This window comes from Myxine glutinosa, chromosome 14 (genome assembly GCF_964187855.1).
Source record: "Myxine glutinosa chromosome 14, kmMyxGlut1.1, whole genome shotgun sequence".
NCBI lineage: Eukaryota > Metazoa > Chordata > Myxini > Myxiniformes > Myxinidae > Myxine > Myxine glutinosa.
Window position 1 is genome coordinate 87,293,911 of NC_136274.1, and position 14,034 is coordinate 87,307,944.

The following is a 14,034-nucleotide window of genomic DNA, read 5'->3' on the forward strand; positions in this document are numbered from 1 at the left end:
ACATCATCCTCTACCCTACTCAGCCTCTCTTTTAATGCCTCCCTTACTGTCACCTCTTTCAACCTCCACACCTTCATTCTCCGTTGGTACTTCACCCACCGAGCTCTCCTCGCACATTTCACCCTTATGTCGCAGACAACCAAGTGGTGCTGTGAAATAGCCTCCTCCCCCGGGATCACCTTTGTGTCCCGGAGGTGCCCCCTATCTTGCCTACGCACCATCAGGTATACAAAGGTTGTCGTCGACCCGCCTGACGTGTATGTAACAAGCTTATTATCCTCTTTCTGGAACTGAGTATTACAAATCAACAAACAGCTCCATCAGCAAACTCCAAAATCCTTCCACCTTCTCCATTCCTCACACCATATCCGTAACCCCCATGAACTCCCTCAAAACCGTCTATACTCCTTCCCACATGTCCATTTCGGTCTCCTCCTACCACAACAACTTCCTCATCTTTCACGTTTCCCATCAGCTTCTCTATCGCACACCAGAACTTGTCCTTCTCTTCATCGCTCCGACCAACCTGCGGAGCATATGCCTTGAGATGTCCCGAGATGACGTTCACCAAGAGCTTTCCAATCATCATTTTCACCATCATCAACCTTTCACTCACTCTAGTCACACTCACCACACTGTCTGCAAACTCCTCAGAAAACAGGACACCAACACCATTCACGCCCTCCGGGCACACTTGCCACACAAACTTGTATTTCTGTCCCTGCCTACCCTTCACCATTCTCACACCACTTCCCTTCCATCTCGTCTCTTGCACACAACATATGTCCACTCTTCTTCTGATCTATACTCCCACCACTTCTCCTGATCTCCCCGTCATTGTCCCGACATTCCATGTCCCAAACCTCAGAAACCGATCTCCACTTCGGGCTGTACCCTGCCCATATGTAGTTGTAATTGTCATGGTTCTCTTTTTGAGGCAATGTTTTTATGGCCGGATGCCCTTCCTGACGCCCACCCTCTTAGTCGCCTCTTACGACACGCAGGGATACGGTGTACCTATTCTAACCAGGGTACACACCAGGATAAAGCTTTGAATAAAACCAAACGGGTTTAATCCCGAACAAATAAACGGAGAATGAAATCAATAATAACTATATACAATAAAGTAAAATAAATCCGATAAAACTATGGCGTCAATTCACAAGCACAGATGGGGCGAGGGACACAAAATGGCGACTTATTTCGTACAGTCGGGGCCACCCGTGTTGCAGACAAGAGGCGAGACAGGCAAGCGCCTCGGCGTCCATCTTCCCATCAATGGCAGGCACAAAGAAACGGTGTAGCGTGAAGAAGAGGAGCGACGAGTAGATGGACGGAGAGTCGGACAGACAGGAGCGACGTGTGCACAATAACGCAGGTGATCGAGCCGAGGCGGACAGACAATGACGGACAAGCTGTCACTCAGTTTCCCCGTCCCAGACAGCGACTGGACGCCTTTCAAAACGCAAATCCGCATCCATAGGTGGTTTTTATCTGCTCGATCTGAAACAAACGTGTCCCCTTCTTTCTCTGTGTCCCTCTGACTTTATTTCTATTTCCGTCCCACTCGCTTTCCCATTCCTTAGGAGGGGAAGGATGAGTTTGAATTTTAGAAAGTGTTGGTTCCTGAGATAAATAAATGAGATATCAAGGTTCCTGAGATATTGCCCAGATGAGAAAGAAAATAAATAAATAATAATCATAAAATTATTAATCAATTGGCTAATAGCATACCTAAACCACCAGTGCTTCATCCGAAGCTGTAACTTTTAGAAAATTAATTAAATAAGTCATTAAGTGGAAAAATCAAATAATTAATTTATGAATAAATAATTAATCGTTTAATTGATTGATCAATAAATCAAAAAAATTCTTTGTAGCCATATCACATGGTCACTGTTGTGTCCAAATGTCAGCTTCCTAGCTCAAATGGTGCCTGAGATATTGCCCAGATGAGAAAGAATATAAAGAAATGATTAACAATGAAAAAAATAAAATAATAGTCATTAAAAATTTTTTTTTTTTAACAATTGGCTAATGGAATACATAAACCACCACCATTTCATCCGAATCTGTAACTTAAATTTTTTTAATTTAGTCATTAATCGAATAATTAATCGATTAATTGATTAATCAATAAATCAAAAATATATTTTACAGCCAAATCATGGTCATTGGCATGTCCAAACATCAGCTTCCTAACTCAAAAGGTGCCTGAGATCATGCCCAGAAGATAAAGTAAATATTGAAGTAATTAATTAATCGATAATAATTAAGTAACTCATCAATTGATAAATCAAAAAACAAAAAATACTGTTTTTGACAAAGTACTTACTCACTATTGTGCCCAAATTTCAGCTTCTTCGCTCAAATGATGGCTGAGATATCGCCCAGACAAACAAACAACAAACAAAGAACCAGAGTGAAAACGGAGTACTCCCATTCAGCGTGTGTCATTGCCGAGCCCCCTTCGGTGCCTGGCAATGACGTTATGCAGCGCCTGGAGATGGCACAGGAAAGGAGCCGTGTACAATATATTGGAGTCAGTGAGATAGACAAATGATTGTGATAATGTGTGATTGGTAATTTATTCGACATGCTCAGATAATGTGACATCAACAATGTTAAACAATCATCCGATCATAATGGAACGCAGACAGAGGATGAGAAAGGTGGACAGAGAGGGAGAGAAAGGTGGACAGAGAGGGAGCCAAAGGTGGACAGAGAGGGAGACAAAGGCAGACAGACAGGGAGACAAAGGCGGACAGACAGGGAGTGAAAGGCGGACAGACAGGGAGACAAAGGCGGACAGACAGGGAGACAAAGGCGGACAGACAGGGAGACAAAGGCGGACAGACAGGGAGACAAAGGCGGACAGACAGGGAGACAAAGGCGGACAGACAGGGAGACAAAGGCGGACAGACAGGGAGACAAAGGCGGACAGACAGGGAGACAAAGGCGGACAGACAGGGAGACAAAGGCGGACAGACAGGGAGACAAAGGCGGACAGACAGGGAGACAAAGGCGGACAGACAGGGAGACAAAGGCGGACAGACAGGGAGACAAAGGCGGACAGACAGGGAGACAAAGGCGGACAGACAGGGACACAAAGGCGGACAGACAGGGACACAAAGGCGGACAGACAGGGACACAAAGGCGGACAGACAGGGAGACAAAGGCGGCCAGACAGGGAGACAAAGGCGGCCAGACAGGGAGACAAAGGCGGCCAGACAGGGAGACAAAGGCGGCCAGACAGGGAGACAAAGGCGGCCAGACAGGGAGACAAAGGCGGCCAGACAGGGAGACAAAGGCGGCCAGACAGGGAGACAAAGGCGGCCAGACAGGGAGACAAAGGCGGCCAGACAGGGAGACAAAGGCGGCCAGACAGGGAGACAAAGGCGGCCAGACAGGGAGACAAAGGCGGCCAGACAGGGAGACAAAGGCGGCCAGACAGGGAGACAAAGGCGGCCAGACAGGGAGACAAAGGCGGCCAGACAGGGAGACAAAGGCGGCCAGACAGGGAGACAAAGGCGGCCAGACAGGGAGACAAAGGCGGCCAGACAGGGAGACAAAGGCGGCCAGACAGGGAGACAAAGGCGGCCAGACAGGGAGACAAAGGCGGCCAGACAGGGAGACAAAGGCGGCCAGACAGGGAGACAAAGGCGGCCAGACAGGGAGACAAAGGCGGCCAGACAGGGAGACAAAGGCGGCCAGACAGGGAGACAAAGGCGGCCAGACAGGGAGACAAAGGCGGCCAGACAGGGAGACAAAGGCGGCCAGACAGGGAGACAAAGGCGGCCAGACAGGGAGACAAAGGCGGACAGACAGGGAGACAAAGGCGGACAGACAGGGAGACAAAGGCGGACAGACAGGGAGACAAAGGCGGACAGACAGGGAGACAAAGGCGGCCAGACAGGGAGACAAAGGCGGCCAGACAGGGAGACAAAGGCGGCCAGACAGGGAGACAAAGGCGGCCAGACAGGGAGACAAAGGCGGCCAGACAGGGAGACAAAGGCGGCCAGACAGGGAGACAAAGGCGGACAGACAGGGAGACAAAGGTGGACAGACAGGGAGACAAAGGCGGACAGACAGGGAGACAAAGGCAGACAGACAGGGAGAGAAAGATGGACAGAGAGGCAGAGAAAGATGGACAGAGGGAGACAAAGGCTGACAGACAGGGAGACAAAGGCGGACAGAGAGGGAGACAAAGGCGGACAGAGAGGGAGACAAAGGCGGACAGAGAGGGAGACAAAGGCTGACAGACAGGGAGACAAAGGCAGACAGAGAGGGAGAGAAAGACGGACAGAGAGGGAGAGAGATGGACAGAGAGGCAGAGAAAGACGGACAGAGGGAGACAAAGGCTGACAGACAGGGAGACAAAGGCTGACAGGCAGGGAGACAAAGGGGGACAGAGAAGGAGACAAAGGCCAACAGAGAGCGAGACAAAGGCCAACAGAGAGGGAGACAAAGGCCAACAGAGAGGGAGACAAAGGCCAACAGAGAGGGAGACAAAGGGGGACAGAGATCGAGACAAAGGGGGACAGAGATGGAGACAAAGGGGGACAGAGAGGGAGATAAAGGCAGACAGAGACCGAAACACGTACACAACTTTTGAATCAGCCTCACATTGTAACTCTGCTCAAAGCTCGGACATTGAGCACTCAGTGTGTTGTTGGTACAAGTCCATTGCAACAGGCAGCTTGTTCTGGGCACCAACCCTCATTCTGATCATCTTCAGCCATCCGTCATTGGGCGTTTACTCGAACCTTGCTTTCTTCACCGAATGTGGAAACAAACGCACAAACTCGACATCACCTGCACTCCGTCAATGATTCCAGGTCACAGGTGCACAACTAGTGAGACTGTGCGATGATGGAGAAGTACTCAAGCATATCATTAATGGTGAACTCCATACAAATCCCAGAACCAGGGTAACACCTGGCGATCAACTCCTCAAAGTGCTTGTACTGTCGGATAAACACTTCCTGCAGAGAACGCCACACGACCTGCCACACAGGGATACAGGTACAGTACACCTTAAAACACAGTACACCTGAAATCAAAGGGAGGCGTGAAGCACCCCTCCTGTTATATCGTTTCTCTGTATGCAGCTTTAACATAGGGACTGAAAATACTGTTGTGGCCCGGGGTTCGGGTCTACTACGAGGGAGTTAGCCTCCGTACCCTCCCAAACTTACGGGACCTGAGGCTGCCGCGCACGAATAACTTTGCACTTCGGCAGGTTGCGAACCAGCAACTACGAACGCCAATAGGTCCGTCGCGCGATAGAATCGTCTGACACCGCTTACCTGTACCACGTGACGGTTCCAATTGGGGAACGTACCCTCCGGCGGTGTACCACTTTTGTTCCTAAATGGAAATTTAGACGGCCAAGCAAGCGTTGGTACCCGCCAAGCTGGTGCTAATTTTGTTATGGGCTATCGCTACTCTGAGTGCGGGCAATGGTGGACCAATGAAAGAAAGGACATTCACGGACAGTTGGAAAGGAAACGTTTGACGATTTGATTTATTTACAACTATGTACAGTGCAACTTATCGATAAGAAATAAAAAGGGACAAGAGGCAGAAACTTAGCTTAATGTATGCCTTATGACGATCACAACAAATAAACATGACAAAAAAGGGCGCCCAGCACACTTTCACGAGGGGTGGAAAAAGGTGGAAAACGAACGTTGGGATTCTGTCAGAAAAATGGTTACGATGTTACCAGGACCTTGTTGTGTCCACTGCAACGACCTCGTCTTGTCGTCACCAACAGGCACCACGCCGGCAAGATGGCCGCCCCCAGCACGAGCACGAAGAGGCAAAGGCGATCCCCAGCACGAACTTCAGCAGGCAAAAAGCGTCGGGAACCGTGCAGGGAAGAGTGCCAGGGACACGTGCAGAGTAAGCACGTCGTGATCTCGTGTAGATCAAGCCAGGGGCACGTGGAGAGTGAGCACGCCGTGGCCTCGTGCAGAAAACGAGCACGTCATGGCTTCGTGGAGAAAGTCCGATGACTTTCGGTGTGCAAGGAGCGGAAAGTCCGATGACCACGTGGAGAGTGAAACTGGCAGGCAGGTGCAGAGAGAGTCCAGTCCGGCCAGCAGAGAGCGTCATGCAGGCATGTGCAGAGAGGGAGTGTCGTGAACACGTGCAGAGCGAACAAAGTCGAAGGCCTTTCTGTCAGGCCCCTGCCGAGGGTGGGAGCTGTTCAAGAGGGTTTTTCAGGCTCTCATTGGCGGAGTTTGTCACCCTGTCCCCACAAGGCCCCTCGAAGGGACTTTCACCAAGACGCTCTTTGGCGAGGAGACTTTTACTGTGACGCTTGGATGGTGTGTGCCTTTGAGCCTGTGTGCATTGCCTGGGAAATTATCCCCTTATGAGTGGAGGGCCTCGTTTCCCATCTCCAATGCATGACATACTAACCCATAAAAGGGGAAGGGACTAAGATAATGTTCTGCTATGAAATAACTATTCTAAGGGACCTGCATGGTGGTTGTCAATACTTCTTAGCGGTTTCCCAAAACCGCGAGAATACGTGTCTCAGCTTCCACTGGACAAAATCGGCTGCAAATTTCAGAAGTAAATGCTTTGTACATTGAGGCGATATGTTCCAAATTTCACCAACGTCCGTTTCCGCATTCTTGAGTTTTATTAAGAAAACCCTCAAATTTGCGTTGGTGTCTGTCCGTCCGTCCGTCCAAAGTGTGTTGGTGCCCATATCTCAAAGGCTATGCATTGAAACTAGCCGAACATTGAAATATACATCAGCCAATAGGTCTAGTTAATGGTTTTCAAAACAAATTCAAAATCTGAGTACATTCATGGGGGTCTTCAGGGGATTTTGTTTGAAATGTATCTTATTTAAAAGATCCTCACTTTCCTTATTTTAAAAGATTTTAAAAGATCCTTATTATATAAAAGATCCGTATTTTCACGGGTTTTACTTCATGTGTTTCACGTGTTTGTTTGTTTGTTTGTTTGTTTTCACATCACCCCTGTCATATGACCTGATCCTCCGCTCTGATTGGTGTATGTTTGAGGGTACATGCATACATACATCCATACATACATACATCCATACATCCATACGTTCCAGGTGAGCTCATGACATAAAAGCGAAAGAAGAACATTCAATGATTAATTCCCTTCACTGATTTTGGGAATTTGTTTCGGTGTTACTCGACCATTTGCAGAACAAATTGCTTCTGCTCCTCATTTTGGGCCAGGGCTTCATTGAAGGACTGCCTGAGGGCGACTCCTCTCTCTGCCAAATCGTTCGTCACTCGTAGAGTGGAAACGATGTATTTTGCCTCATTGTATGATTATTCTGCCTCCCATCAGGACCCGCAACCTGCAACAACCGAGACCAAAGAAAAACTAACGTGAAACCCCCAACACTGAGACCCGCAACAATGGGAGATTGATTTGGTGTGTCGGATTCAAACCTGGATTCCCAGCACCTGGAGCTACAGGTTGAGATTGATTTGGTGTGTCGGATTCAAACCTGGATTCCCAGCACCTGGAGCTACAGGTTGAGATTGATTTGGTGTGTCGGATTCAAACCTGGATTCCCAGCACCTGGAGCTACAGGTTGAGATTGATTTGGTGTGTCGGATTCAAACCTGGATTCCCAGCACCTGGAGCTACAGGTTGAGATTGATTTGGTGTGTCGGATTCAAACCTGGATTCCCAGCACCTGGAGCTACAGGTTGAGATTGATTTGGTGTGTCGGATTCAAACCTGGATTCCCAGCACCTGGAGCTACAGGTTGAGATTGATTTCGTGTGTCGGATTCAAACCTGGATTCCCAGAACCTGGAGCTACAGGTTGAGATTTTTTATTTTTATTTTTGTATACAAGATCGAGGCTCGTGAAAGAGCGAACATTAATCACACAGAAAGACAAACCGACACATAAAACATATAACATCGGGAGCGGTAGACAAGATGGGGAGAGAGGGGGAAGGAGACAAACACAACATTTGAGAGCAGGGACCGAGAGACATGGAGACATCGAGAGATCTGAGAGAGGGCGAGGGCTTTGGGGGGGGGGGGGGCATGGGAAGGGGAGGGGCATGGGAAGGTTGTCCAGTCGATCTTTTCGGAGAGACATAGTAAGAGTGTGAGATTTGTCAGGATTGAAAGACATGTTCCACTTGTTTGACCAGTCTGATTTTGTCCAAGTCTTCAGAGAGTGAGGAGGCTGCAGACTGCCGATCTGAGGGAAGAGGATTGGAGCGGCAGAGAGTGGAGTCATCAGCAAAGAGATAGAGAGGATTTTCAAGAGAGTCAGAGAGATCATTGATGAAGACCAGAAAAAGCACAGGGCCCAGAACACTTCATTGCAAAACATCTCACGTTTTCAGGGTAAAGTCTCCAAGAACAATGAACAATCCTCTCCATGAAGTTCTGTCGCTCAAGCTTTTGGGTCTCAGTATCTGCCATGATCTTTCTAGGGAAAACCACATTCCCAAGCTGGCCTCCAAAGCCAGTCGCCGACTGGGCATCCTCCGTCGTGCGAAGTCCTTCCTTGGCACACCTGAGCTCCTCACCATATACAAGGCTTTTATCTGCAGCTCAATGGAATACTGTTCCCCCCTCTGGGTTGGTGCTCCTGCCTCACACCTTGCTCAGCTTCACGCTGTTGAAACCAAAGCGTTCAGAATCATTGGAATCTCCTGCGATGAAGCTAACTCCGAGGACCTTTCACTCACTCACCGCAGGCAGGTTGGTGGTCTTTTTGTCTTCTACTGACTCCTCTCCGGCCTTGCTCCCCCAGCTCTCTCTAGGGTCTGTCCCCCAAATATTCCTGCAGGTTGCACAAGATCTGCCTGCAACCCTCTTATGGTTAAACTGCCAAAATCAAGAGTCTCTTCTCACCTTCACTCTTTCATTCCCCTTTTCTCCCGCCTCTGGAACAAACTACCTCACTCTCTTCAATCCCACTCCTCCCTCCAGGTCTTTAAAACAGCTGTTCACCACCATCTCTTATCTTCCCCCATCCAAAACCTTGATCTTTTCTATCCCCGCTAATTTCACCTCACATCCACTTTTTTGAAATACCAACTTCCTTCCTGGAAGTCCTTGCAGTGTCCATGTGTTTTATACTTCACCCCCCCCCCCCCCCATTCCCACGCCTCCTCCCCCCAAGCCCCCTTCCTCCCACAGATCTCCCGATGTCCCTGCTCTGAAATGTTGTGTTTGTGCTTCCCCTTCTCTCCCCATTTTGTCTACCGCTACCCTTATTATGTTTTGTTAGTCTGTTTGATTCTTTGTGTGATAAATGCTCGCTGTTTCACGAGCCTCGATCCTGTATACAAAAAAAAAGAGAAGTTTGAATTTAAAGTAGGTACAACAACATAACAAACTCCATAACACAACAACAATGTCTGGAACCATTGTGTTCCACTACAGGTACAGGTGTCTCAATGCTCACCCAGTCTCAACAATCTGGCTGAGTATTGAGAGACCAAACAGCAATTGCCCTCCACTCGGCACCACCATTTTTCAAGCACAGCAGCACAACCTTAACGATCCGCAGTGACGCGTTATATATTTCATCAACAGCACACCTGAAGCAAATTCTCTTCCTCACAGAAGTGCTTCTCCACCTTGCGATACAGGTTCTCGAGTCCCTTCTTCACCTCCTTTCCCGGGTACTCTCGCAGTACTTTACGAAGCTCTTGCTTGCTGAATGCCAGCTGATAACCAACCTCATCCTCCTTCACACCCTGCGCAACTCGAACTTCAACCCCCTCGAAGAACTCCTAAAAGGGGCACGCAAACAAATCCAAATAAGAAATAAACAAATCAAAAGCAACAAATAAAAACAACCAACAACTAAAAGACCAACCTCAACGGTCAGCCATCCTCATGTGCATGCCATGGTCTCAGCCTGTGGCCGACGACGCCTTCATACCTCCTTATCCAGCACAATGGACGCCAGGTTATCAATCGACGCCATGCTCCTTTCCCATTGGATCCTGCAGTATACTGGACTGAGTAGTATTCCTTGTCTACATAAACGACCTGGATGATGCTCTGGAAAAGCGTCTCTTCGTTTTTGCAGACCACACATTCGCCATGTTTACACCAAGTGGTACTTAACGCCGAGCAGGGGTAACTGAAGGGGTGACCACTTGAGACCGGGCAGGGATAGCTGAAGGGGTGGCTACTTGAGGATGAGCAGGGGTAACTGAAAGGTGGCCACTTGAGACCGAGCAGAGATAACTGAAGGGGTGGCTACTTGAGACTGAGCAGAGATAACTGAAGGGGTGACCACTGAAGGCCGGGCAGGGATAACTAAAAGAGTAACCACTTGAGACCGGGCAGGGATAATTGAAGGGGTGGCTAATTGAGGCCGGGCAGGGATAACTGAAGGGGTGGCTACTTGAGGCCGGGCAGGGATAACTGAAAGGGTGACTACTTGAGGCCGGGCAGGGATAATTGAAGGGGTGGCTACTTGAGGCCGGGCAGGGATAACTGAAAGGGTGACTACTTGAGGCCGGGCAGGGATAACTGAAGGGGTGACTACTTGAGGCCGGGCAGGGATAACTGAAGGGGTGACCACTTGAGGCCAGGCAGGGATAACTGAAGGAGTAACCACTTGAGACTGAGCAGGGATAGCTGAAGTGGTGGCTACTTGAGGCCAGGCAGGGATAACGGAAGGGGTGGCGACTTGAGACCGAGCTGAGACAACTGAAGGGGTGGCTACTTGAGACCAGGCAGGGATAATTGAAGGGGTGGCTAATTGAGACAGGGCAGGGATAACTGAAGGGGTGGCTACTTGAGATCGGGCAAGGATAACCGAAGGGGTGGCTACTTGAGACCAGGCAGGGATAATTGAAGGGGTGGCTAATTGAGATAGGGCAGGGATAACTGAAGGGGTGGCTACTTGAGACCGGGCAAGGATAACCGAAGGGGTGGCTACTTGAGGCCGGGCAGGGATAACCGAAGGGGTGGCTACTTGAGACTGGGCAGGGATAGCTGAAGGGGTGGCTACTTGAGGCCGGGCAGGGATAATTGAAGGGGTGACTACTTGAGGCCGGGCAGAGATAACTGAAGTGGTGACTACTTGAGGCTGGGCAGGGATAACTGAAAGGGTGACTACTTGAGGCCGGGCAGGGATAATTGAAGTGGTGACTACTTGAGGCCGGGCAGGGACAACTGAAGGGGTGACTACTTGAGGCCAGGCAGGGATAACTGAAGGAGTAACCACTTGAGACTGAGCAGGGATAGCTGAAGTGGTGGCTACTTGAGGCCAGGCAGGGATAACCGAAGGGGTGGCGACTTGAGACCGAGCTGAGACAACTGAAGGGGTGGCTACTTGAGGCCGGGCAGGGATAACTGAAGGGGTGGCTACTTGAGGCCGGGCAGGGATAACCGAAGGGGTGGCTACTTGAGGCCGGGCAAGGAAAACCGAAGGGGTGGCTACTTGAGACCAGGCAGAGCTAATTGAAGGGGTGGCTAATTGAGACAGGGCAGGGATAAATGAAGGGGTGATTACTTGAGGTGGAGGTGCTGGCTGGGAATGTAAAGGAGGGTTTACCGTGGGAGTTGTTGTATGCAGATGATCTGGTGTTGATTGCGGAAATTATGGATGGACTGAAGGAAAAGATGAACAAGTGGAAGGAATGTATGGAGACAAAAGGTCTGAAGGTGAATATCGGAAAAACGAAGGTGATGGTAAGTGGTAAAGCATGTGGTGAGGTGGAAAGAACTGGGAAGTGGCCGTGTGCTGTGTGTAGGAAGGGTGTCGGAGTGAACTCCATTCAGTGTACAATGTGCGCTGAGTGGGTTCATCAAAAATGTAGTGGTCTGAGAGGGTCATTAACCAGTGTGGCAGCGACATTGAAATGTAAGGTGTGCACAGAGGGAGCTGCAGATGGAGGAAATGTTGAGTTGGATCTTGGAGACGGCGTGAAGCTGGAAGGTGTGAAAACATTTTGCTACCTCGGAGACATGCTGAATGGAGGTGGATCAGACTCGGCAACGGTTGCTCGAGTGAGATGTGCATGGAAGAAGTTTCGGGAATTGAGTGGCGTGCTGATGATGAGGGGAGTGTGGTTGAAGCTGAAGGGAAAGGTGTATGCTGCATGTGTGAGAAGTGTTATGATTTATGGGAGCGAGACATGGGTAATGAACGTAGAGCAGCAACGAAGGTTGGAAAGGGTGGAAATGCGAATGGTTCGACGGATGTGCGGAGTATCGTTGAGAGAGAGGAAGACAAATGATGAATTGCGAAAGATGATGGGAATAGAGCCTGTGATTGATGCTGTGAAGAGGCACAGGTTGAGATGGTTTGGTCATGTGTTGAGGAAGGATGAAAGTGAGTGGTTGAGAAGAGTGATGGCAATGAATGTAGAAGGAAGTAGAAGACGGGGAAGACCGAGAAAGACTTGGCTAAAGATGGTGGAAGAAGAAATGCGGGCAAGGGGGTTAACAAGGGGAGATGCAGAAAATAGGGCAAAATGGAGAAGATTGTCATGGGGACCGCAAGGCTAACCCCCGCTCTCGCAGGGAAAATGGCCTTTAAAATGCATGTTGTTGTTGTTGTATTGATGACGGATATGAGAAAGACATTGAGGCCGGATTTGCGAGAGACATTCAGGACGGATTTGAGACAGACATTGAGGCCGGATTTGAGAGAGACATTGAGGCCAGATTTGAGAGAGACATTGAGGCCGGATTTGAGAGAGACATTGAGGCCGGATTTGAGAGAGACATTGAGGCCGGATTTGAGACAAACATTGAGGCCGGATTTGAGAGAGACATTGAGGCCGGATTTGAGACAGACATTGAGGCCGGATTTGAGACAGACATTGAGGCCGGATTTGAGACAGACATTGAGGCCGGATTTGAGACAGACATTGAGGCCGGATTTGAGACAGACATTGAGGCCGGATTTGAGACAGCCATTGAGACCGGATTTGAGAGAGACATTGAGGCCGGATTTGAGACAGCCATTGAGACCGGATTTGAGAGAGACATTGAGGCCGGATTTGAGAGAGACATTGAGGCCGGATTTGAGAGAGACATTGAGGCCGGATTTGAGACAGGCATTGATGACGGATTTGAGATCGGCATTGAGGCCGGATTTGAGAGAGACATTGAGGCCGGATTTGAGAGAGACATTGAGGCCGGATTTGAGAGAGACATTGAGGCCGGATTTGAGAGAGACATTGAGGCCGGATTTGAGAGAGACATTGAGGCCGGATTTGATACAGACATTGAGGCCGGATTTGATACAGACATTGAGGCCGGATTTGATACAGACATTGAGGCCGGATTTGAGACAGACATTAAGGCCGGATTTGAGACAGACATTGAGGCCGGATTTGAGACAGACATTGAAGCCGGATTTGAGATCGGCATTGATGACGGATATGAGAAAGACATTGAGGCCGGATTTGCGAGAGACATTCAGGACGGATTTGAGACAGACATTGAGGCCGGATTTGAGACAGACATTGAGGCCGGATTTAAGATAGACATTGAGACCGGATTTAAGATAGACATTGAGGCCGGATTTAAGATAGACATTGAGGACGGATTCCAAAGGGTAAATCAAAAAATGGGGTCAAACTCGTTCATCATTTTAGAAACAGATAACGATTTGTAGATGTTGACTAACCATTACATAATGCTTCAGTCACATTTGGCTCGGCGGCCGTAGGGTCTAAAAAATCTACGGCCACTAGCAATTATAGGGCGGCTGCAGTATTTCCACGGTCACACAATGTAGCAGTCACATATGTTTTTATTTTTCGGGTAGCCGCACGGGGTATTTAGAAATTGTGGAGACCGAAAACGTGGGGGTGCCGTACGGTCTTTGATTTGATGTCGCACGGTGACCTTAGGGCATCCCTGCGGCGGCCATATAATTTTCAAGGCAGATGCAAGGTAGCCTCAAGGTGCCCGCAAGGCGACCGCAGGGGGGCCCGAAGGCGAACGTGCGGCCAGACGGACGGTAACGAGTGGGTATATATACTAGTTCTTTTTCATATGTATAACAGCACTTACAGTTGTC

The 14,034-nt window shown here is 49.2% G+C and overlaps 1 protein-coding gene across 6 annotated transcripts in view; it reads right to left on the reverse strand.

Annotated features, from left to right (window-relative positions):
• Nucleotides 1-4,676: 4,676 nt before the first annotated feature.
• EXOC1 (exocyst complex component 1) overlaps nt 4,677-14,034 on the reverse strand; it is a 262,527-nt gene continuing 253,169 nt past the window's right edge. For 4 of the 6 annotated variants that reach the window (XM_078768585.1, XM_078768586.1, XM_078768583.1 and 1 more), the window contains 2 exons: nt 9,578-9,772; nt 4,716-5,006 (listed from right to left, as the gene is read on the reverse strand). In XM_078768585.1, the coding sequence (XP_078624711.1) occupies nt 4,854-5,006; nt 9,578-9,772 (348 nt within the window). In that variant the 3' untranslated portion in view covers nt 4,716-4,853. Of the gene's footprint in view, nt 5,007-9,577; nt 9,773-14,034 lie in introns of all 6 variants that reach the window. The other 2 variants (XM_078768589.1, XM_078768584.1) reach the window with 2 other exon arrangements.